General features: G+C 39.9%; 2 protein-coding genes across 3 annotated transcripts in view; one reads left to right on the top strand and one right to left on the bottom strand.

Annotated features, from left to right (window-relative positions):
- The first annotated feature begins 13,927 nt into the window (after positions 1–13,927).
- Positions 13,928–21,568, top strand: PPIC (peptidylprolyl isomerase C). Its single transcript, XM_064501300.1, has 5 exons — positions 13,928–14,128; positions 17,234–17,347; positions 17,834–17,927; positions 19,462–19,646; positions 20,978–21,568. The coding sequence occupies exons 1-5, from the start codon at positions 13,931–13,933 to the stop codon at positions 21,104–21,106; spliced, it is 720 nt and encodes a 239-aa protein (XP_064357370.1). The 5' UTR covers positions 13,928–13,930; the 3' UTR covers positions 21,107–21,568.
- A 1,573-nt stretch (positions 21,569–23,141) lies between these two features.
- Positions 23,142–26,395, bottom strand: part of LOC112992369 (sorting nexin-24) — an 87,283-nt gene continuing 84,029 nt past the window's right edge. For both annotated transcript variants that reach the window (XM_026115375.2, XM_026115377.2), the window contains one exon: positions 23,142–24,117. In XM_026115375.2, coding sequence (XP_025971160.1) covers positions 24,047–24,117 — 71 coding nt within the window. In that variant the 3' untranslated portion in view covers positions 23,142–24,046. The remainder of the gene's footprint in view (positions 24,118–26,395) is intronic.

Raw genomic sequence — 26,395 nt, forward strand, 5'->3', positions numbered from 1 at the left:
TTTGGCAACCCTCCACAATTCCGTCAGGTCAGGTGTAACACAAAAAGGCATCTTCATGGCACCACAAGCGCAGCTTCTGAATCCCCTAGTCCTGCTGTGCACACAGACTGCCGTCAGCTTGGAGAGTTTCATACCTCTTCGCAGACTCTGCCTCCCTGCAGGCCAAGCTGACAGCAGCACCTCGCAGCAGTGACACAACGTGCTAGACCCTGTACCATCTCCTCTGGTTCTTACATAGATCAGCTCCCCACTTCAGTGACTGGGGAAAAGGCCTTGGAGAAGAGCAGATTAAGGAGTGCAGATTAAGAAACATCAAAAAAAAAAAAAAAAAAAAAAAACCCCAAAACCCTGCATTTCCAGTTATGGAGGCAGAGAATAATCTCCTCACCAATATAACCATTGCCTAATCCTCAATAACATACAGCAACATGCAAGGGCCTAATGTAAAACTGGGAGCTAATGTTTTTATAAGGGAATCTGAAGCGAGTGACCACTCTGACTCAGTATCTTTTCTGTCCAATCCTATCTAGTTCAGAGATGCCTGGTTGAAAAGTTTTATGTGTAAACACAAAAGGTCTTGATACAATGCCCCTTCCTCCTCCCCTGAAATTCAGCAGGAAATGCTCCCTCAGTCATCTGTGCATGCAATGCTATCATGATGGCTTCATATTTGGAGATAAGGAAGTCACATTTTCGGCTGATGATGACGCCACAAAAACTTATGGCGTGTTCTTGTCTTGCTGAATAATCATGGTTGCTGATTGGACACTACATTTAAGGTGGGAAAAAAGTGTCAGTAAAAGCAGGTGAACTCCAAAAACAGCTCCATATCTAGAGTACTCATCTCCTGGCCTACTGTTCTGCCACACTTCATAAAGAGCAAGATAGTTCTGTCAATAGCTTTTAGGTGACTGGCAAATTAATCACATTCAGACAATGCTGGCAATTTCCCATACATCTGCTTTAGTCCTTCTGCTGAAAGAATCCTTTTGTGTCCAAATAGTATGCCAGTCTAATCAAAGTGATTTCACCCTATTTTTTTCACATTTTCCTCAAAGTCCAATACTGCTACTCCTATTTCTTTCATATGTGGACAAAGGTGAATGAATAAAAATATAATTTCAGCAAGGAAGGAAAAGTGAATATAATGGAAATAAGCAATCTATAATCGCTTATATTAATGAAAAAAGGTTATGCCTACACGATTCATACTAATAATCCTTCGAAATAAAGAAGATTTCAATTCTTGAAATATTTTGAACACGTTTCCTCCTGAAAGAAAGTATCTCAATATATCCTAGTAACCAGAATTTGAGTAAAGACTGGATTTTATATGATCCCTTCTCAGCAGTACTCCTATTAGAGTCAAGGAAAGTAGCCACTAAGGCTATGTGTTGTCACCTGAAAACTTTCATAGCACACTTCTCTTGCCTTCAAGTGAGACAGGAAATAGAGGGTAATATTAAAAGTCTGTATTTTCAAGTGTGATTTGGCCTTGTTCTTATTATTTTCTTCCTTCTGTCTTTTCATTTTTGCTCTTTGGCCATTTCTTGGGGGAAAGAAACACCCTTCAAACAAACATCATCTGTTTATCATCACTGATTCTTTTCCTTGCTATTTCACTGTTTAAACTTTGCAAGAAAGGATATGAAAAATGAACTAGCATCATCCTAATTATTCCCTTATTTGCAGGATGAGCTAGAGTAAATCTCTCTAAGTCCTATTGAATTTATCGCATCAATCATAAGGCAGGGCTAGAAGTGATGCAGTCTCTTATGTACACAAGATTTGATATAGCTGAATATAGTCCTTCCCGGGGTCGTGGCAGTACTAGCCTGAACTAGATCCCCAAGCCACTCTTGACACCAGATCTCAGGCCTCCTGAAGTCAATGGCAGCTGTGATGACACCTGAAGTCAGGCCAGGCACTCACCACCTCTGTTAGCCCACTTGCTCTATTCTCACATGCACTTAAGGCTACTCTTTTCAGAGGCTTTCTTTCAAAGTTTCTCGCAGAACCTCCCAGGCTAGTCTGTAACATTCCTAGTTCATTCTCAAAGTCAAATTGTCAAAATATCAAACTCTCTTTTCAATTGCCAATATTTTTTGTAAGAGCAATGGAACTGCCACCACAGCTTCTGAGCTTTTATAAATAGTCGGCTCTGTGTCAGAGATGGCTGTGACAGCCTGAGCAGCCTTTTTCCTGCTCTTCAGTCACAGAGTCCTCTTATATGGAGCCTGCTTGTTTCTCCGGCCCCTGGACTGGCTCTTGTCAGGTTGTAGACTGTGGTCTGCTACCTTATCAAGTTGGCAGGGCTAATGTTCTTAATTAAACAGCAACCAGCTCATGATCTATAATTATCTATAATTGCATACAACCATTTCTCAGTTCTGTGAGAGCCACAGCTTTTTTGGAGGTGTGTATTTTGTCTGTACATATTAGGGCGCAACAGCTACAGCAAATTTAAAAAGCTTATTAAGAAAGAAGACCCAAGGAAATAGTAAACAACGGGTATGGATATACATGTAGGGAAGAGAGAAACATTTCAAATGGCAGCTAGGGAAATAAGAGGATAGAAAAAATGAAGTATTATTATTTTAAAGGTGTTGATTTTGTGTACATTGGAAATAGCAGCATTCCGTGGAAAGATGCTGGAGTACTTGACAAGACTTTTTCCCCCTCCCCACTCCAGTTTTGGAACACATTTCCTTAGGAAACAAAGGGTTCTGTTAAAAAACAATTCCATTATTTTGAAATATGATGCTTTCCAAATACATTTGTTATTCAGAAAACAAAATACAGACAATCTGCAACTGGTTAGTGGACTACAGTTTTAGAAACAAGTAATTTAACTAACTCCCATCATTTATCCTGAATCCTGGGCATGCACTCAGTCTTATAGCTATTACCTGCACAGTGACACTGAGAGCAGCGGGGATTACTCGTGTCAGGAGCTTAATCATTTATTTTCAAGGCACCTCTTTAGCTTCTGTAACTTTGAATGCCAGGGAAAATCCTTCTCCAAAGAATATACTTTCTATTAAATTTGCTGATTTTGCAAGAGTGACATTATTGCTAGGTACATACAGAAAGGTAAGATTAGTAGGTAACAAAATCACCAGTTTAGGGAAGATGGTCAGCTGCTTTCTACCTCATTCATTTCACTCAGCCAATTTATGACTTTGAAGAGGATCCAGTCTGAAAAGTAGATGCAAAGTTAGATAGGAGCTCAGTGGCTGAGGTGCTCATTACAGCCTCAGCCAGGCAGCTTCACCTGAAGTAGCTGAGACCTCTTCAAGACCTCAACAAAATCCAGTGATTGCTTTACCAGGTCCTTGTCCAGCTGGAAGAGGCGAAGTTTCCAAGGAATCTAAAAGTTAAATAAGGTATTTGTAGCACTGATGCTACCTGATTATCCTGTGTCAGACAGGATGGTAATGCTTCACACAATGACATGGAGGTTGGTATAAAGTCAGGAAAAAGTATCTCAGCCAGGTATTGAAAGCATCTTATTGCAGGCCAGCACAATTTTCGCCTTGCTGTGAATCAGGATGAGCTAGGTGCACCTGATTACTTGTCAGCATTCTGTTATCTTAACAGCAGTAGCAATTGCATCCACTGGAATAGAGAGATACAGCTGCTGTTGTACTGCTGGAAGTAGCTCCAGTGAGGACTTGTCATTTCCTCCCCCAGTGGTAACTTTTGAAAATTATGGATCCTGATGGGACCTGCAACTAGGCTGCTGATCTCTGTGTAGCAATGAGGTAGCAATATAATTCACTGTACAGGGCAGATGAGCTGAGACTCCCTAAACCTCAGAAAAAGTCAGTGGGAGAATCTGGAATGGAAACCTGAAGCCTTTACTTCATGTTTACCCTGACTTGCCACAGTCTGAACCTGTGTCTGTCTTAGCTGTCCCTCACAGATGACCTGCTCCCTCTCCCAGCTCTCACAGTTGTTCTTTCTAATGAATTGACCTGAAAGCCATGCTCATCTTATTTTCCTCTGTAAATTAGGGTTGGGACACTTGACAATTTTGCTCATTCAGGCCATGGCTGAAATACCACTTGTGATAAGATCTGTAGTCAGGCAATGGCCTCCTCCAGATCTGAAGAAAGAAGCACCAATCACGGCACCTCCTAGAACTGATAAGAGAAGTTCAGACACAGCTATGGATCAGCTTCATTTAATCAGATCTTGGCTGTGAAATGTCTCTTCTACTCCTCACACCTTCTGCCAGAAAAGACCACATGTAGACAGCGATAGTCTCACTACAAAAACATCCTTAGCCAAGCCGATCCTTACAGGCTGCCTCAAACGCTACGATATGTAAAAATCCTATTCAGACAGAAAATGCAATTAATGGCGAAGCATCACAGACAGAGGACAGAGGGAAGAGAAGGTCAGCCAACAAGGACACCCCCGCTGGAAGGCTTCACAAATGTGCTGCTCATGTGCTTTTGAATATCCTGCTCTGACAGAGGTGAACATTGCTTTTGAAGAACTGAGTTTACGCTGGTGCTAGAGACAGAAAAAGCTCCAAGTTCTAATTTACATTTGCAGCACCCCTTTTGCTTTCCTAAATAGTTTGAATCTAATTTCCTAATGACATTATAATTTATGAACCATGTCATTAAAAGACAACACTTTAGCTGTGGATGACATTGTTTATCCTCTAGGGGAACATTTGCAGCATTAGCCATAATATACATAGCCAATGTGTTTATGAAACGAGTACCAATTTTGTCTTCACGTTCAAGAAGATTTACTGGTTCAAATTTGCAGATTGGTGTTCTAAGTGTGAAAACAGTAGTTTGCACGTCATATGATATACCGGCCTGATTTTATAGCAATGTATTAGCACAACAGTTGTGAATAAACTCCGGATTTACAACACTACTAAGCTCTCCTACAAAGGGAAGCATATAAAGCTGTCACTGCCCTGGCTATGCTGTCTGAAGTCAGAAAAATCTGACACAGAACACTGCGCTGGGTTTTCTGTCAACCGTGAGAGAGACAGGGCATAGCCCCAAAAAGGAAAAAGCTTTCCTGGAACTGAATTGTAAGTATTCACTGTAATCCCCTGCTTTGAGCAGCAGCCACAACTGGCAATCTTAGGGGTGACTTTTTTCTCACTTGTCAGGTTGATGGAAGGAAAGATGTGAAGGAAGAGATCTGTAAAAAGTGAGTTCCCGAGAAGCCTGAAGTGCCAATGAAATGATAAGAATGTTAATGTTTAAAAAAAGCCTGAACATTTTGGAACAGAGCAGTACATGGACTTTATCAATCTGATGTTTTAATGAGGAGAAAAATGCCACCACTTGTTTGCCAAGCCAAAATCTCTCTGTTTCTAAGAATACCATTGACATATCCCTAGATACAATCAAAGAAACATCTGCTCTGCTTCTAGTCTGCTGCTGCTTCTGCTAAAAAACAGGGACATATTTTAAGATACGTAAAAATGAACATTAGAGTAAATCAGCTTCCAGGTAATGCAGAATTTCCAGGTAATTTGCAGAACTTGATTTGAGTCTCCAAAGGCCTATTTTGAACAGAAAAACAAAAACAGGCCCCTAATGAGGAGTACCTAGAATTTAATGGATTGAATAAAATAAAAGGGATTCTCTAATCCATTTTATCATCCAAACCATTACTTTGACAACCAAAACTCTGAGAGATTTGCCACCCAAAACGCTATGTAATTATGGTACACTTCCACACATAGCAAAAATATGGCATCCAGCAAACTATATTCAATCTAAAGACTGGAAAAATAGCTGTATTTAAAAATAACTGTAATTACACTAAGCATTTCAGTATACAAAACGTGATATGAAGTCATATTTCCAAGAGCATTTTCCAGTAAAAGGTACCTATACTAACACATCTGATCCTTGAGCTCCTTATTCCAAAATTCTTTGCACACACTCACAAATCTTATTCCTTTCTAAGTTACAGTGCTTCATATTAATGGTAGATAAAATCATTAACCAGTAAAACAAAATACATTTAGTGGCAATGTATTAAGCACAAATGCATACAGTTACGGCTGCTGAAGAGTTAGCAGCCTTGCTTCACAGGAAATTAAAAAACACACACAGTAAGTGAAAAACATGTCATCAGCATCAAATTCTGATGAATTAAATATTGAAAAGTGACAGCACTTTGAGCAAATTAGGTAAGTCATTCCAGACAATTGCATTGCCATGCATTATGTATATCCAATGTACTTTGTCAGGAGTTCTTGTCTTAAAATGTTTTGCATAGTCTTCAGGGCTTAGGGGATTTGTTGTTGACATTTTTAAAAAAATCTTTAAAACACTACTCTTTTCCAGTAGCCTAAGCCTGTAAAGTTAAAAAAAAAAAAAAAAAGAAGCTGAAAAGCATCTCGATGGCTGGAAGGTCCATTCCCAAAAGTGAACAAGGTGTTTAAAATCCCTAGTTTTCCACAACCTCTGGCCTCTCAGGATTTCTTTTGATAATGCAAGTTCAATGCTGAGACGATCTAGTCACCTCTGAGCTTTTGACTTGTCTCACTGCCACTCTGAAACTGTGAATCAGAATTATTTTCATTTTAGAATAACTTTCTGAAAAATAACACATTGACATTACTATTCATTACTAGCACTACAAAAAACCCTATGACAAAAGAAAGAGGCAACTGCTGTAACAAGCCGCAAGGCACAAAATGTAGAATTTGGAAAACATTCTAGAGTAATTTTTTTATAAAAGAAATCGCTTAGAATTGACAGAATCAACTTAGAATAGATAATGGACAGGGGAAGAAGAATAGCTTCACTGGCCATCATTTGTATGGTATGTTTGCACCCATACAAACACCATTAAAATGTCAGTATGTACAGAGTTACTGTATCACGCTAGTCAGGACACTGGGCTTTTTTTCCAAGCGCAAGAAACCACTGTAGGTTTTTAGATAGAGTGATGTAGTAATTTTTAATGAGGACCACTGTACGCCACTTGACATATAACCAACCTTAACACTGTTCAAACTAAAGGCACTAAGGGAAAATACTAACTATATATATCTGCTTATAGCCAAGCACTCGCCATTCTTGTAAGCAGCACCAGAGTAGCACCCTTCTAGATCCTGACTTATTCCTGACAGAGTTCCTTTAGCTAGTACATACATTTAATGTACAAAATCTTACACAAAGCGATTTTGTATAAACAAAGGATCATGGTATGCATTTCTCAGAAATGTGATCTCTGATTAGCAACCGCTCTACAAGGAATATTACACTTGTAATAAAATATTTTCTTTACTTCTGTGTATAATATTTTCAAAATGGAACATACGCAATGGACCTGGTGCATTCAGCAAATAGGGTGGTATCCAAGTCAAGTGTATGCAGACAACTATATATACATAAATATGGAATCTCTTTCAAAGTCAAAAGGAAATATGTGAAGAACTGGCCCTAAATCTCTGTAGGTAGCACAAGATGCCTTTCTGAGCATAGTCTGTAAGATAGTAAATAAATTTATCTTTTCAGTTACACTGCAGTTTACAGATTAGGAACCTACTAGATAGATGGGGCCTTGTCCAGATACTACTTTTAGCACAGCGATAACAATACTGAACTTTAAGGAGGACACTGAAATTACACCTATCTATTCCCTCAGTATCTTCTGAGCCATATTTCCTGTACTAATGAAGCTAACATTGTACTTTCGTCAGCACAGCAGGCTCCAGAGTGAGTGGAGAGGGAAACATCATTTGTCCTCACCTTTCACTCAGCTTGAAACAAACCACCAGCATCTTTTTGTCCCTTTAAAAACATCTTTGATGGAGTCCTCTCCCCGGTTCCAGATACTCAAGTATTTTCTAAACATTATCACTTTTCATATAAAAGCTCTCTAAACATCTGGCCATTTTCTTTATGGTTCATAAAGCAAGAACTCTAGAGGAAGCCATTGACGCTTACATCTTGAAGAGTTGCAAACCCAGCTTTTCCTCTTGACTGTTATTACAGTCTTCTCTGCTATTTGGAAGGTGTGAACCAAACCCATTCACATGCCTTCTCATTTCTGAGCATGTTAGTCCTCTTCCGAGTGATACTTTTGAGTTGTCACTTTCCTCCTAAACAGTTAACGAGCTTCCTCTCTGTCACTTTTCCTATTTCCCCTCTGCCCTCTCTCTTCCTTGCTCAAAAAATATAATTTAACATTCATTAATAATAATTAAACACCTCACATGCAAACTGCAAAACTGGACAAATTTTCACCATAGTCCTGTCATGGGATGTTGTTTCTCAACTTTCTCAGTCTTCCCATTTGTATTTTTAGGGCAGAAATTCTCTCTTCTTTTCTCTCAAGAGCCCATTACACAGGCCATCTATCCTGATTTGCACCTTTCCGCATTATCAAACAAGAAGTATTGATTACTGGAACTTACAGTTATTGACAAAGGCCCAATTTTACAACACTTTCATATTAACTTTAGATGCGAGTAGCTCCACAGAAGTGAGACCGCTGCCATAATTAAGGGACAGCAGAAGGGTCTGGAGAACTAGAATCTTTATTATAAACAACAATTGGAGAAACAAAACTCCAATTTTCAGATGGTATGAAGAAGTTCTAGCTTTTTTTGCCTTGAAAATAAAGAAAACTGACCGAACACTTCTTTATAGCTAATCTTTACTGCTACAGTTTTTTTTTCCCCCTGAGGAATCTTACATGACTGCAGACTATATGAAAGACAGAAATCAAATGAATGACTACGTGCTAAATGCTCACTACAGTGAGATGTGCAATTACAGATAGCTCTGATATCCTGTAAACAAATGTGCTCAAAGCAAAAACCATTCTGGCTCCAGCTGCAATATTTTGAAAACACATTGCTGGTATCACCTAAATAAATACTTTGACCATTAGAGTGGAAAGGGTGACACTTCAGATTGTGTTTGGATACAAAATTTAAAAGGCTTGAAAACTATTCACCAAAAGGAAGACACTTATCCAGAGCATAGGACACATTTATTTTCCATAAGTGCACTAGATGACAGGAGGAGTCTAAGCCATTTTACAAGTGATTTAATAGACGAGACAGCACATATGATACACTCCATCTTTCTGAAGTCACATAAAGGAAAAGACAAAAAAATACAAACAAAACTCCCCATAAACTTCTTTCTTCATTATTCATGAAGGCCATATATCATGACTTACACTTTTTGTACCTTAAGCTGGTTTTAACTGTGGTTTCTTAGCATTATATACAGTCACAATGGTCCTGATACTTTGTATCTTTTATTCTTATTATAATACAGACTATATATAAGATAAAGCAATGTCATTTCTCAATCATTACAGGATTAAAACTGGGCTTTAACCATATGATTATATTCTGCCAACAATATATTAAAAAAAGAAGACAAGTAATACTATGGCACTGTGAAATAATATGGGCCAAGATTATGTGTGGTAAAGACGATACTCTTTTGATGCCTTCAGGTTTGAGAATTAAATGCATATCAAAGTGAGGAAATACAAAAATAAAAGCTCAGTACAGCAACCTTACAGAACACAGTGCTTACTCCAAGTTTTATCCTGGCAGTTGTCAAGCAGTTAACACTGATGAAAGTGCCTACAGAACTATAAAGCATTATTATTACGTATGTCATGCCCAGAATTCTTTTTACCTGTATAACATGATATACTAGAGCAGTTTGGATATGAAATATTTCTATATCACTACAATAAATCACAGCTCACTAAAATGCCAGTGCTGAAAGGAAGTGCTAGAATTACTGCCAACGCTAGTACTACTAGAAATCAAAATCTGTCAGATGCTATACGCTTAATATATCTCTCTTCCATACCCACTTTAAATTGTAAAAAGGCCATCAGAAGCAATGAAACACCTCATTACAGATACTATTACTTAAATTGAAGGATGTCAAACAGTGGCAAATTATTCTTTTAAAGGCTTGATTACTTCAGAAGGCAATGAGCACCAAAATAATGCATGTCTGCTAGAACTAAAATGCAGAATGTTCTGTGAACCATACTACAAACACAAGATAGTTCAAATGTATTTTAATATTTTTGTCACAATAGCCTCACATCACTTGATCCATTTACAAAACTCTGAGAAATGACAAAATGTGCTTATCTGTACTTCTACACACATTTAAGGATAACGGTAATATTTCAACTAAAAACTACACAGCCAGATGACGCCTACTCTAATATTTGACCCATATGGAAAGATTGAAGGAATTGGGGTTGTTTAGTCTAGAGAAAACAAGATTGAGGGGAGAAATGATAACAGTCTTCAAATCAGCAGCAGTGAAGAGGGGAACAAATTGTTCATGCCTGGGGAGGAAGGAACAGGAAATAATGGTCTTCTCTTGCAGATCCTCCCCAATTTTGCAATTTTTTTTCTACTATAAGGAAACTGCCTGCGCAAATCCACAGTGAATTCAGTGTGGTTTTCAGTAGACCATATTCAGTCTGCCTGTATAAACAGTTTGCAGAGACCTTCAAAATCTTCACGGTAGTTGTGAATAATTAAATCAGGAAAATACAAGAAGACCACAAAATTTTCAACATATTATCCTCTAGTCTCATTATAAGGATTTCTTTCTTTTCAGTTAGTACAAACCCTATCGTTTGTCTAACTTTTGTCTACTTTCAATTTGATAGTCATGACATCAAATTCCCAGGGGAAAGAACATGCAGTTGTTCCATTAGAGTCAGAAAAAGATTTCCTGTGTAAAACTTAATTTTCATGAACATATTAAATTTCTGTCTCTGTTAGAGATTTTTCTCTTTAAATATCACGTAATCTTCTTCCAAAAAGTATTTAGCAGCATCACCACTATGCATAACCTTTCCAAGGTAACATAAAACAGATCCTGTCTCTTCTTGCTGTTTTTAAATCTCTTCAGTGCTAATAAGAGTCCACATCTCATTTCTTCCTCTTCCCCCCCTGCCCATACTAGCATCTTGTACATGGATAAAACACACTCACATTTCCAAAAAGAGAAGCCACTCCCCTAGCCCCAACATTTCTATTGAGAGAGAGTGAATGAGTGTAAAGAAAACTCTGGACAGTACAGTAGGTAGTGACGATCAGCATATCTGCAGTGAATAAACTCTTCTATATTAAAAGTATTAAAAGGAGTCACTGAGTCAGACCATCTTTTCTTTACTGTCCTTCCAACCCATTGCATGTCGCTCTGCACCTCATGATTTGAAAAAGTGTACTACTTGAACTGAATTGCTCTGAGAAAATAAAGTCTTATGGGTAATATTTTTCTTCTTTCAAATTCAGAACTTAGAATTAGATACTGCTCCATCTTTTCCTACATTTCTGTCAACAATCTCCTCGTGACTTGCATCCATCCGGAATAGAAAAAAAACTCCATCCCTTATAGGTCTCTTCCCACTCATTTCAAAGCCTAAAAATATTACCTTCAGAGTGCTGGGGAGTACTAACATGCTCTTATATATGCTTTAAGAGGAACCTTTTTCCATTTTTATCATATGCCTCTGAACACCTTACAGTCTTCATGAACATCTTACATGTCTTCATTGGTATAAGCATAGTAAATGCAATTTAAGAGCAGATAAATACTGAACAGGTAGCTATAACAAAGGTGGATTATAGTGATTAAGATGGGGGAAATGCTACAGTAAGTTTTCAAAATCTCCTGGTTTTTAACTGCTTGAAATCTGTGTGGTGGGGTACATTCGTAGGTTGCAATTTTTTTTCCCTCATTATTTAGGTAAAGACATGAACTACTTTGTAACACAGCTACAGTGATACAGTTTTCTGCAGTTTATGTCTAACTACTACAACAAATCAGCATATCTTTGGATTTTGCTGTATTTCTACAATAAATCTTAATTCAGTTAGCAAGTCAAATACCATTAGTATGTGATGATGCAATGCAAAGAAGGCAGCTGAATCATATTATACCAACAGAGAAAATATACACATACCCAGTTCACTGAAACTGCACTGACACATAAAAGAATCTAACATAAGAAACAGTAAAGTTTCAGTTCTGCTCTGATATTTAAGGAAGACCATGAGAGTGAAATATATCAACCACTAACGGGAGGATCAAAGAAAGACTCCCATACCCACAGGACATTAACTAGTTTGGTTTTAGCTCTGAAATAAACAGATCTAATTAGCTAAAGAGCAACTAGGTAAATGTCTTGAATTATACCCTGAAGCCCTGTAGCTCTCAACACTAAGAGTGAGTCAGTGCAAAAAGTCCCTAGTTTTACAGAATGCCAGGACCCACTGCATAGGTCAGGTGCCAAAATTAAGGCCCAGATTAGCCCAGGTGGTTTTTTGACCCATGAGTTCCAACTATGGGTATTTTACAGCTCTTGAAAAGCAGAGATCTGTTAGAGTCAGTCTGATGGCTAAATGAGATGCTAAACAAGATCAGCTAAACAAGAGTTAAACTTCGCCTTTCAGCTCCGGTGCCAGGCAATGGGGAATCACTAACCACCATCCTCTGCTGTGTCTGATAACTGAGTTTTTACTAGAGTCACCCGATGAAAAATCTCATTGCTATCAGAGGTACTAGTGCAGGCAGCAAGTGGGGCAGAATGAGTAACAGCAAAGAAGTTACATTACATGTGAAAAACCGAGTCTACGACCAGCCTGTAGTCAAAGGCACAGGGGGCCATGCACGTGGTACATTTTGGCTTGGATCAGGAGTGCACTTTTGAACCGGAGCTTTCGAGCACCCCCACTTACTGTGCTGCGATTCCCAGTGCCGAGAGGCCTTGGTGTGCAGAAACTGGATCCCTTCCGGGTGAAGTGAAACCAGAAGACATGCTCCAGCAGCACACCCAACACGCGTCAACTGCTGACGGACATTTGGTCTACACACAGACCACCTGAAAAGCATACAGTGCGGACATAACTTCTCAGCACCAAGTGCTTTGTCCTACAAATCTCCCCCTACTACTTGCTAATGCAGACACAGACTTAAGCTGTCAGGTTCAGTGGCTGTAACCGCGCAGCTGCAGCAGCACTGCGCCCATCCTCGCTCCACCTGAGCTCCAGGCTGGCTTTGCAGCCCGCACCAAACTCTGCCTACGTGCTGCGCCATCTACCCTGCCTGAGCCACGGAGTTACACAGTTTAGTCCTGAATATACCTGTCATATGCCTTTGTCACCCTTTTGCTTGCAGTGTCTGAATATCTACTAATTATTTTTCTTTCCTATTCTGTAACTTGGGAGGCCACAAATTTCAGTGGGAATTAAAATTTGCAAGCTTTCCAGGGACTGTAGCAGCAACACCATTTACGATAGATCCCAAACGCAAACAGCTTTTAAGTAGAGAAGGAAACAGGGCTAAAGCTAAACTCATTTGCTAGGCTAAGGTCCCTTTACCCTGTTGTGGCAGGCAATGGTTCGGGAAAGGCAACGGTTCACGTTTGATGAATTCATTTTGGTGCAGCTCTTTCCTGATTAAAGCAAAGGGTAGAAACGTGGGCCCCGAGCTGTGCCCCCTTACTGCTAGTGCAAAGGAAACAAAAAAAAGGCTTGTTATTCCAGTTTCCACTTCTCCCAGGCGCCCCGCAGCACGTTAAGTACCTCAGGGATAACGGAATAACGGTCCATTTCCGAGCCCCCCTGCCGGTCCCCCCTTTTGGCTACTCCACCCACACCGGGGGTCGCCGCGGGGCAGCCCTGCGTACCGGCCCCTGCCCGAGACGCCCGCTCCGCCCGGCCACCCCGGGGCTCCCCGCGGCCCCCTCACGAAAAGGCGGTAACGGCCGCCCGCGCGCGCCCCGCTCCGCCTCCCCCCGCGCGGAAGCTAAGCAGGGCCGGGGCCGGCCGCGGCGCGGAGGGGAGGGGAGGGGAGGGGAGGGGAGCGGAGACCCGCGCGGCGACGCCCGTCCGCCGCGGCTGCCCCTCCCCCCGCCGCGCCACATGGCGCGGGCGGAGCCGCCCGGCCGGGCCGGGCCGAGCCGCGGGCGCAGGCGCAGCGGTGGCCGCAGCGCCATGGCCGGTGGGGGGCCGCGCCCGGCGGCGCTGCTCGGCGCCCTCGCCTGCCTCTGCCTCTGCCTGCTGGCGCGGGCCCCGGCGGCTGCGGGCTTCAAGAAGAGGGGACCCAGCGTGACGGCCAAGGTGACTCCCGCCGCCCGCCCGGGCCTCAGCGGAGCCGGCGGGGCGCCGGGGCTGGAGCCGCTCGTCCGCCCGGGGCGGCGGGTCGCGGCGCGGCCGCTCCGTGTGTGCGTGCGTGCGGCGCCGCGGCGGGTCCCCGCCGGGCGGGTGCGGGCGGCGGTGCGCGGAGCGGCCTCGGGCCCGGGGCTGTGCCGGGGCCCCGCTGCGCGGTGCGCGGCGCCCTGCGGCTGGGACCCGCCTCGGAGCGCTGGCGGGCAGCCGGCTTGTGGCGGCGCTTGGGCTTTTTTAACTCGGCTCCGTTCCTTAACTCATGCGGTGCTTTTTTTCTTTTCTTTTCCTTTTTCCTCCTCTCCTAAAACTCGAGCCGTCTTATCGCGACCTTGTTTTCTGCCGCCTGGTTCATACCTAACCGTGACAGGCTTAAAAAACCCCTCTGGCACGGCCACGGCTTCGCGGGCTGTAGCCTGTACCCGCACCTCTGAGTTTCGTTGCCGCCGATGGGCTTCCAGTCCAGAGGTTTAACTTCTTCTTGTACGTCTGGTGCGCTCGGGCCTCCGCACCATCTCCTAGCGATACGTCGCACCGTTGAGCTGTGCGTAAAGCACGTTGCTTGCTCAGACCTGCTGTCCCCGATTTCATTTTACGCCCGCCTCTGATTCTTACGTTGCGGGAAATGGGGAATTACTGCTCCCAGTTTCCCTTCTCCAAGCCGCTTGTAGCTTTATGTTCTCGTCAGATCATTTCACTCTTCACTCTTCCAAGGTGCACGGTTTTATTTAATCTTTCCTCGTGTGGAAGGTGCATCTGCACTGCCCTTTTCTGTACCTTTTCCAGGTCTGTTGTATCAGTGTGAGATGGAGAAGCCAGGATTACATGCAGTGCTCGAGGTGCGAGTGCACGGTGCAGATGTGCACCAGTGCGTAATTACATCTGTCTTTGGGCGTCCTCCCGTTCTAATAACCTCTAATATCCAGTTTCTTTCTCTGACCTTCATGAGCAGTGAGTCAAACTTTCCATCAAACTGCTCCAGGTGACCCCAGATGTTGTTTCTCAGTGGTAGCTTATTTAGGTAGGACCCCTCACTGTAGATGTAAAGTCTCTTTTTAATATTCAGTACTTTGTATATATGGACTTTATTTCATTTGTCATTATATTATCACTGGTCACTAAGAATCCTGATATCTTTCTTTCACAGTCAACTTCCTTTTTTTTTTTTTTCCAGTTATGAGGTTATTATTGCACATTGTAAATAAGATTAAATGTTTATATAAATATAATAACTTTTCTTTAAGCAGCTTTGGTGAAGAATCTGGCCAGACAATTTTGGAAATTCCAGCCTGCTGTGTTGACCAGCTCGCTAGTATCTGCATACTCATTGACTTTTCGGAGAACGTTAAAAGATGGCTTAAAAGAAGATGGCTTCTCTCTGCAAAAATGACATCTAGGGCTACCATATTTCCATGTAGGATTTCCTGGCCAGAAATACGCACAGGCACATTATGTGGTGCATAACCAGGAAGCGCAGTGCTTTCCCAGAGCACCGAACACGTAGCATAGGAATGTGGAGTGCTAGCGGGAGGCCAGGAACTCACTTTTTGTTCACAAATGCAGAATAAGCGAAGCAATGCTGCTTGGAAACACTAAGCTGGCTGCTTATGTGCATAGCTCTGCCACGCGTGAAGCGTTTTGCTTGGGCCAGGTCTCCCCGTGTGAGCGACTGGATCTCTCTGCGCTCTGTAGAAGCATTTGATGTTACTGCCCAGGAATAGTGTAGAGTAGCCCCAGTTGCATTGCCAGAGGCTCATGTATCGCAGGCAGTCCTTCTGCCTAGAGGGAACAAGTTGTGTTTAGAAAGCCTATGCATACAGTAGCCCTTGCCTAGATAGGCCTGGCCGCAAAATTCAGCGAGGTATGTCTACAAACACATTAAGAAATTAATGAAAACTTGCTCTTAATACTTTGGGAGTCACACATTACAGAAGTATGTTGTCTGGTGCCAAGGAAGTGCATGAGGTGTAGCAAAAGGAATTTTATTTTCTTTATATATCATTATAAAATTATCCAAAAGTTCAACAGTCAAAGCCATGTGGGAGATCAAGAAATGGTAGAAATGTTTAGCAGGAGAGCATGAAAGAGACATTCACTGGAGAGAGGCTGTGGTCATTTATTATCGTTACCGGACCAATTTCTTAGAGCTGTGGGCAAGTAATGTTTGGTTGAGTGCCACAAAGGACAACAAATACCACATCATAGGAATACACATTGCTGTTTCCTAGAAGTTTTAATAGTCTTTATGTGACTTTTTCTCTGCTTCAAAATGCCTCTTCCTGACAGCTGCTCCTATTTTCAGGAATCATTGGAACATTTTTGCATGTTCAAATATGCATTGATATATTCTGAACTATATTAAAATGCTTTTTAACTCATTTGTCTTTTTAAAGTATTCTTTTTAGCGATGTCTACATTAAAGTTTTTAGGCAATGAGCTTTCTAGTGTAGCTTGGCTATTCCTCTGGGCAGTTCTGAATTCGTATTTAGGAAAACAACTCCTTGCTTTGGCAGGAACGTTTTATTCCCATTATTTGACAATTGAATGAAGTTTAGGCTTTTGTGTATACTTAATCACATACACACTAATTCCTGGAGCAGTGAAGATTAAGAGTGCATAGCAAAGTGTCTTTTTGGGGAAGTGTCTGTACTATAGTTCCTTGAAATTGTTCATGTCGCTGGAATAGCAGCATTGTTCTTCCTTACTTTCATATTTCATTTTTTCCATACGGTTTCCTTACAGTGCCTTCTAAACACATGCATATTTGGAAAAAAGCTTCTTGATACCTTACCTTCAAACCTGTGACAGAGCAGTCCCACCAAGCACTTAAAATAGATAAGAATTAAAATGTATAATCACCAGGTCACACACAGTATTGTGCATAATCTGAAGTCGGTAGCTCTGAGAAGATTTTTCTTAAACAGCACCCTCAGCAATTGAAGGATTCGATTAACATAGACCAGCAAAGGCTGTTTCCTACCCTTTTATGCTTTCAGAAGCTTGGCCTTTTTGTTGCGCTCATATTTGTATCACTTTTGTTTTCTTCGCAAAAACGTCCAGGTGTTCTTTGACGTGAAGATTGGAGACAGAGATGTTGGCAGAATTGTAATTGGATTGTTTGGAAAAGTTGTCCCAAAGACAGTGGAGAACTTCATTGTGCTGGCAACTGGAGAAGTATGTCTGTGGCTTTCTTTGACCGTGTACTTAAGTTTGGGCTGGGAAGTAAATATTTGTTAAATGCTGTTTCAAGTGTGAACTGTCCATCTTAATTCAGTGGAATCGGTGAGGGAGAGAGCCATCCCAGAGGCCGTGCTGTCTTGTGCATATCCCTAAAGCCTTGCAGCTCTATTTGCAAAATGTGAATATTAGATGTTGGACACCACCTTAGTCTACCACCGCTAGCTTGCAGATGTAGCAGGCAGAAGTGCCATGATCAGTAGTACATCAGTCAAAGGAAGATGCTTGCTTTTTTTACCTGAGTGATACCTGCTCTATGCCAGCACAGCTCACCTGCATTTCAGTTTAATTTGTTCCTGTCAGTGTTTGTCTCAGGTTGCACTATATCCTGTGGACCTGACCATTCACAGCATATGCCTATTCCCCTATGACTGTGTAGGACTGGATGTTATATTCACTTAAAGCATTATTTCCTTTTCTTAGAGAGGATATGGATACAAAGGAAGTAAATTTCATCGTGTGATCAAAGACTTCATGATTCAAGGAGGGGACTTTACAGTTGGAGATGGATCAGGAGGTAACACGCTCAGTATCTTCCAGCTTCCCTTTCTGTTACACCTTTGAATGTTTACTGAATAGATGGGTGAAACAGCATTGCTTCTCTTTTGCAACTAAAATAAATGAAGAAAACATTTCTTTTAGAAGCATCCAAAACAGTCCTAAGCATTTTGCCACGTTAGCTGCAAATATTTGGATTACCAGATTATTCGTATGCTTAGGGCTTCCCCTGTCCTCAATTTGTGCAGATCTTTTCTGTCTGTTTCTGCTCTGGCTGTGTGCTTCTGCTCCTTGCCCCCAGTACTCATTGCATCTATGCATGAACCAAGTCGAGTCATCCAGCAGAAAACTAATCTGGAAGGAAACGGTGATGTACGTGAAGGGCACGGGCCGTCCTCTCCCTTTGGCTCACCCAGCTCGGTGGAGCGCTCTGAAGTGTGCTAAGGGAAGCAATTTCAAAGCAGCTATAGAGAAATTAGAAAATGAGGGTTGTGCCCCTCCCCTTTTTTCTCTTAGCAAATTTAAAACCATAAATTTACCTTTGGTGTGGCCCTGTATATGTAGGCTCTGGCCATCTATATCACTTCTCTCTCTTGAGCTTCCAGAAAACCAGTTCAGCCAGTAGGTGCTTCGGAGGGCAGTCCCAGTGCAGCATCTCTTGCGTTGCATGCGTTCTGGCTTCTGATTTCTTCTCTTCCTTTACAACCACGTTCTTCAGGTGCTACGATTTGAACTTTCTGCGTACAATGTTAGCGACTTCCCCACTGGGACAGAACGGAAAACATACACGACATATGCTTTTCCTTGCAATTTGAACAAGGGGGAAGGCTAAAACACTAAAGACACAGTTTAGCGTTAAAGGTAGGCAGTGTTTGTTTGCCTGCTAATACCGTTTATTGGGATGGTATCTGGCGGTGTGTTGGGAACAGTGTCTTACTGTTAGGCGCTGTACAAATAAAGAATAAGACAACCTTCTCTTTTCAAAATTACAGTGGTTTAAACATGACTCATGTTTTTTCTTCTAAACTATTTTAGGAACATCAAAATCCTTACGTAATATTTATACAATTCCATACTGACTCTTTTAAGCTAACTTTCATGTGGTCTCTGTATTTCTAAACATGTCTAAAGCAATTTCATGTACTAGGGAAAAAAGTTGTAAAACTAAATATTAAAATTGTCACAAAGCAGAGTTACCTTATTTGAATGGCCATAATTACCTAATTTAAATTTGCTGGACAGGGTATAGTATTATTTAGTGGTGTATATAAGCAGGACCTTTGAAGATACTTAGCTTACTTGTTAAATTCAGAGGCTAAAGGATGATCAGCTTTGTATATTCTCTCACTATAGCTGGTGTTTTAGCTTTCCTTTTTCTTTCCTATACGTACAAAGTACTTTTAGTTATGGATCGCTGATGACGTAGCAATGATGGTGCTGCATTTACTCAACCTCTGAATCTTCTCAAGTCCTGAATTTATACTTAAGAAATCCCCTTTTTGTTCAAAAATGGAAAAAAATATTTAAGTTCGATTTCTTATTTTGTGTCATAGGAAGAAGCATCTATGGAGAAAAATTTCCAGATGAAAACTTTAAACTCAAACACTACGGAATTGGATGGGTTAGCATGGCTAATTCTGGCCCAGATACTAACGGATCACAGTTCTTCATCAGTGTGACAAAGCCTTCCTGGCTGGATGGAAAACACGTAGTATTTGGCAAAGTCCTTGATGGAATGGTAAGTTAAAAAATAGTGGTAAGATTACTCCAGGAAAATTGGGACCAATCTCAGGGCATTATGTCTGTGTGGGTGTAATTTATCATACCATTGTCATTCAAAACAATTTATTGTTTGTTATCTAATGTGGACAAGGTAGAAAATGTATGTGAAGTGCTTAAACTGGAACTGAAATTGCACGTGGTGATTACAGAAATGGAAACTGAAATCATCCCTTTGGCTGTCAGATTTCTTGTTTTAGACCACTAACCATCAAAATCAACACTGACACCTTTACATACTACAAATTGGATAAATTCAGGTCCCTCTTTCACTAAGCCTGTTAACCATGAAATAATTGTATTTCCACAAGCTAAAATCTAATTTTGTAACATGTGCTAGTTGTGGGTAACACTTCCACTGTTCAGGCTTTTAGAAGATGTGAATGTGAAGTATGCAAACATATATATACAGATCTACTTAAAAAGAAAAAAAGATTTATAACCAGCACCCTCAGAATGTACAGCTGCAAAACTGATCAAATATCTGATTGCAATGGACAAGTAGAATTTCAGTTTAAGAAATGGTACTTCCAACTGACTATACTTCTACTAATCTGGTTTTCCCTTTAACTTTTACTCCCTTAATCAGTTTTGAAATGAATGGGGAAAATATGACCTGTTGCATTAATCAAATCTATGTAGAGTCTGAAAGCCTCATCAAAACACTTCTCCCCTGCCCCACATCCTTCATATTGAATTCAATTCCCTTCAGCTACAGCAGTAATTTAAAAATTTTGAGGAGAGTTTTAGGGTTTGAAGCCAGAGGTACATTAATTGGCAACTCTCTAAAGCCAGATACTGGAGAGCATGGTGCCCACTCTTAACGTCTGGGCGTAGGTTATAGGAGAGTAACAGGAGTCATCGGACTTTTACAAGCACAATTATGCTGTATGATCAGGAAAAAAACTACTGCTCATCCGTCATGATCTCTACATGCAGTTGCTGCTCACAGACCACAGATAGACTTTGTGTTTGCTAGGTAAGTCATGTGAAAGGATATTTTCAATTGCTCCTTTCTAATGTTTTTGCTGGCTAGGAGTTTTTATAGAAGGGCACACAGCCTTCCATGTTGGTGCTGTCAACTGTATGCGAGTTGCAGAATGGTACAATTGACAGTGGGGAAAGAGAGTGTCTGGGAGAACTCAACATGGCAAAGGTCTTTGTTCAGAAGTTGCTTTAAAATAAATAAATAAATAATGCTAAGAGCATTTAGTTATTTACCTGATACTGGACTTCAGCCACTGGCGTTTTCTTGGCTAAACTGAGGTTTTTTTTTTTTTTTTTAAACAGTCTGTGGTGCACTCGATAGAGCTTCAGCAGACAGATGAACATGATCGCCCCCTTCAAGACTGCGTGATTGTGAACAGTGGCAAAATAGCTGTAAAGGAACCATTTGTAGTTGAAGCAGGTGACTGGTGAGACTAACAACCAGACTAGGAAATAAAATGTAATCATTTTTCTTTCAGGCCTAAGTTTTGACTGATCTCAATTATCCACTGACTTTTCTCCTCAAAACTTATGAGGCCATATGTAGACAATACTTAATATTTGCCAGATACATAAAATTATGGCTATTTCTATAACAATTTCATGGAAGCTTTACTCCTTGAAATTCAGGGCATATCCCACTAAATCCTAGAACTCACAGAAAAATTCTTTCATGAGAAATTTCAAAATACTTCTGTTTTTTCAAAGGTTTGAAATGAAATCATTGTCTTTAGAAATTTTACAATATTTGTTACTGCCATTTTATTTGAAAACATTTTCTGTGAGAATATCTGCATTTTTTTAAGATTCCTGTAAAGTAAAATATTGAAATGTTTTGAAAAAATAAACTGATTTCAAACAAATACTTAATAAAGAGCTGCTTTTTTTGCAAAAGGCCTTTTCTCTAATCTCAGTTGATTTCAATAAATGATGCAGGGGTGCTGCTTTCCAAGAAATAAAAGAGCAGGGGTGGTAAATCTCTCTAATCTCCTTAATGTGTCCGATAAAGTCCCTAGTCTTTCAATAAAAGATTGTATTCAGATACAATACTGTAATTGAGATAGAGCAGCTAAGTTTATTGTTAAATAAAATTATTGGTTAGAAACTGATTAAAAAGCCCTTATTTTACAGCACGATGGATTTTATAACACATAACTAATCATGTCATCTAAGATACAGCTTCAAAACACTAAAAGTTTTGCTGTATGCTGGAGATGCATCTTTAAGTTCATTATTTTTGTAATGCTACTTAAATACCCTTAACCTTACTGCTTAATTGGTAGCTTTTAAACAAGTTCAGTATAAGATACCACTTAGACAACTGTACTACTATTTTTTTTAACATGTTAATATTTTCCAGGAAAGAGATGTGGATATTTTCCCTTGAGTTTGCAGTGTTTTAAAATTTAAGATAGAAGAGCTGATGCCTAGATCTGGTAATGGATTTACCCACCTACAAACTGGGTAGCATGACACTTACCTTTAAGTGGACAGTGTCCTGCAGCTTGCGTGAGATGCCCATACATTGAGGTCTGGGAGGGAAGTGAGCAGTGCACAGAGGGGGCCCCAATCACCCAGCCCACAGCTTGCAAGTACCTCCTGCCGCCCCCCGCCCCCCCCCCCCCCCAAGGGAACAGGAAAACACTGGGGGCAGGGATTTACCTGGTGTCCTGCACCCTGACACATGATTCGTAGTTGCAGCACTGCTTCTGCTGGTTCACCATCCACAGCCCCAGGGCCTCTTCTGAAGGTAAGTACTGACGCTTTTTGCAAAGACCTGTGGAAGGATTATTCTCCTCTTCAAAAGGGAGCCAGAGGAATGAAGAAAGCCTCTGAATTTGTCTAGTACTAGGCAATCAGGCTTCAATTTTACCCCTATTCAGGTTGTGCTGTGTGTTTTTTTCCCCCTACTAAGGTTCAATGTAAAAAGTCACTAAAAAGCTGCACTGAGAAGCAGTGTTTGGAAGTAAGAGCAGGAATGCCTTGTTCTTCCTCATCCAAATAGCTTTGCCCTAGTAGCTAAAAACACTTTCCTGGAGGTTGATCCCTCAGACAGTAGAGAAAGTTCTGCTACTTGGACAAGGGCTCTAATCACAGGTGTCCTTTTTAAGTAAGTCCGAACTTTTCACCAGCCCCAAGCAGCTTTAAAATAGATTGCATAGTCAGCAGGAGGCAACCCTTGCTTCTCCACTGCGTTAGTGCCTAGTTTTGCCATTATTGTTTTTGTGCAACATTCCCTTCCTCTGCTTAACACAATGAATTACTGGCTATCCAGATATACTGAAAAATGTTTTTCTTTTTTTCCAAGACATACAGCTTTATAAATCTTGAGATAGCATCGTGCTGAGAGTTTTAAATCAGCAGACACCCAAGTATTTTGTCATGCTTCATGTGGAGAAGTAAGTACCACCTCTGATGGCACAAGCTCTGAGAAATGTCTTATTTGAACAGATATGCACAAAGTACATTCATGTTCTAGTAATTTATTTTGTAATGTCCAGTAACACAAAAATTTCCAGTTAAATCTGAACATATATATATATATATACACACACATTTTAGTTTATTTTACTACTTAATCATATTCTTGCTTCAGCTTACCACAAAGACGTATGCACTGATTCATAAAATGTTAAGATATGGAATACAATCTGCGAGTTGACTTGAAAAGTAAACATACACATACATGAGATGTCATAACTGAATGAGATTCATAAATGCCATGTTAAATCTGGTAGATAAAATCCTTTAGACTGAAATCTAGAAAACTTCCTGGAAGAGAGCAACGTATTTCAAAATGTATAAGCATGTTTTCTAATAGAAATTCTCCATATACATGCGTTGGCTCTTTTCCAACCTAATATTAAGGAGGAGTTTTAAAATAACTTAAGAAAATGAACAAAATACTTTTAAGTTACTTCCATTTCTTCTTGCTTTTAAAATCACTTTTTTGCACTCTCTCTTCAGTGCCAGCACTTTCAATCCATCCACTGCCAGCAATGGGTAACGTGCTGGGAAAAATCCTGGTGCAAAAAGGTTTAGTGTAATTTATGATAGAAATCCAGAAATAATTAGTAAAACTTTCAATTCTTTTCAAAGTTTAGTGTAATTCAGTGTATGACTTTCAGCTTTTAGTGTTAAATAGAGCATATAAGGTTTAAATAACTTCAATACTGTTGTTTCCATATCTTTTTTTTTAAAGCAGCAGTTATGACATAGATTTTATTTAAAAAGATATAATGCTTGAACTTAAACTGAGGCTGTCCCTCTTGCTTCTGAGCATGATTATCACATTCCAGAATTTTATTCCCATTAATTCCATTGAACATGACTTAGAGACTTGCTTCAGCTTCTTCTAGCCACATGCCACTTCTACCTGGGCAGTAGATGAGGATAAAATATTCCATGCAGAATGCCTTCTATAACTACATTTGGAAAGTCATCTGAAAAAGAAAACAAAACAAAAACAAAAAAACCCTTGCTTTCTTATCTACCTCAATACAATATAAATGTTTTTGTAGAACTTAACAAGGTAAGGCCTAGTATAATTTAGGTTATTGCATCACTCAACTGTTTATCCATGTTGGGGATGTGCTATTAGTAATGCTGTTTCAGCACTAAAGCCACTTTAGTATAGCACTGGGCATTGCATGAATGCGCTGCCAGATTTGTAGCTTATTGATTTAAAGGGATGTTCTAATACTTAATGCTGCTAGGCTCCAGCTCTTTATCTGAATCTTTTCTCACAAGGAAGATGGATTACACTGGCAATTCAATTTCTAACAAAATCTCAATATACTTGAAGGAATTCCAAGATTGCTACTGGGAATACTTCAGAGCTGTTTTTCCATTGTGGCTTACAGCAACGTTTAGACTGAACAGACTTGAGGATGCCTATACCATCAGAGATGATTATTTGAGACAGGAAAATTTTAGGCTGTCTAATCAACATAAAATGTCACATATGTTACATAAAGTCATCCTATAATATCTGAAGGAGAAAAAACACTATATTCTTACCACAGATGTAGTGGTAACTGACACTTACTTTTCATTTTAAATTTACCATGAAAGGATTATCCAATGAAAGACAGCAGTAGATTCACACAGAGGAAAGGCAGGATGTACATTACTGAAGTGAAAACATTTTTCAAATGCACCAACTCCTGCCTTCTTAATTAAGGGGTTACTTTAATCACTGGGCATTAAGAGCAAGAATTTCTGATCTTATCTTATGATCTTAAAACAGCCAAAGAAATGGGTTTGCCCAGAAGATGTATCAGAATAAACAGTTTCCCTCTCCAACCAAATATTTCCTTCAGCTACCAACCTACAAGATAGTTGAAAAGAGTGAGATGCAGCTTCCATTAAAATCATAATATACTTGATAAATTAGATCACCTAATATGGGTGAGAATTATTTTTTGCCTCTAGTCCTTCTGCTAAAATCACTTTGAAGGTTAAAAAAAAGAAAAAAAAAACAAAATAAAAACATTGAGCAATAAGTAGATCAGGACTCAAAAAGAAAAAATTCTTATTGGCTTATAGGTATTAAAACTAGCAGGTATTAATAAGGTGATTCTACAGTATTAAAGATTTTACAAACAGATTTTAAGGATGTTATTATGACTGAATCTCCACCACAAACAATACATGCATAATTCTTCCCAATTTCTGATAGTCAGTCATCATTATAAATTACTCATTAATATTTTGAATTCAGTAATGATTTCTGAAGTCCTGCAAGCTCAGCTAACCCAAATAGCTCTGCTAGACTAACCCTATGCCATTGTCATTAGTGGTATTAAAAATACACTTTGTAAGAGCAGTCTGATGATTTCATGCTAAATTATATGCTGAAGTTTCAGAAACCATTTTTTACTGGTTCTTCTATAATATATAGGACAAACAGTATATACGGGAAAATGAATATTGATTAAAAAAAATGATACAAGTTTACAGCACCAGATTTACTGTGAGGCTTTGTTGCTTAAAAAAAAATCAAGCATATTAATTTAATTTTAATGTACAAGTACCCTGAAATGCAGTCTCACAGATCCCCTACATGGCTTAAAGAATCACCAGAACAATTTTCAACTCCTGAGGCATCATTTTAGATTTTTCCTTCATTTTTCTTCAAAACAGGATATAATTGGTCTTTTGCATTTTATTTAGAAAGAAGCGGCTACCTTACACAAAAAAAGATGTATTCAAGTGCACAGCTGTTATGAGAAAAGTGAGTCTGAAAAATCAATGATATTTGTAACTGTGAATGTTATTTTTGAAAAATTATGTTGCAACACAACAATGCTAAAATAATGGCAGCACAATATTTTATAAAGACAAATAACAGTACAATGAGGAAAAATTTTAATTCTTTGAGTATTATGTCCCAGAAACAGCTTTTTTTTTTAATTACAAAACCCACAATTACACCATTTCCTATTTTATTGGAAAATGTTAACACAGGCATTCCTGTGTCCAGGAGAGACTTAACTCCACTTCTGACATAAACAACTGTCATAATTCAACTTCTTCAAAGAGTAAATACAATGAACAGTTATTTGATAATGGACAGGTGCTTTCGGTCATGGTTTGAACAACCATGACTACTTTTTAAAAAGGAATCTCAATCTATCAAAGTCTATCAGAGAAAATTTTAGAAAGCTCCTTTATGTTTTCTCTGTGCTGTAAACTGGAGGGGGGGGGGAAAGGAAGCAA

The sequence above is a fragment of the Dromaius novaehollandiae genome, chromosome Z (genome assembly GCF_036370855.1).
Source record: "Dromaius novaehollandiae isolate bDroNov1 chromosome Z, bDroNov1.hap1, whole genome shotgun sequence".
Taxonomy (NCBI): domain Eukaryota; kingdom Metazoa; phylum Chordata; class Aves; order Casuariiformes; family Dromaiidae; genus Dromaius; species Dromaius novaehollandiae.

Bases quoted from the DNA above. Each gene is read 5' to 3' on its own strand.
- PPIC (XM_064501300.1), top strand. From the start codon at position 13,931: ATGGCGCGGGCGGAGCCGCCCGGCCGGGCCGGGCCGAGCCGCGGGCGC. The intron at 17,928-19,461 runs GTAACACGCTCA...TTTGTGTCATAG, and splicing joins AGTTGGAGATGGATCAGGAG to GAAGAAGCATCTATGGAGAA. The intron at 19,647-20,977 runs GTAAGTTAAAAA...TTTTTTAAACAG, and splicing joins GCAAAGTCCTTGATGGAATG to TCTGTGGTGCACTCGATAGA.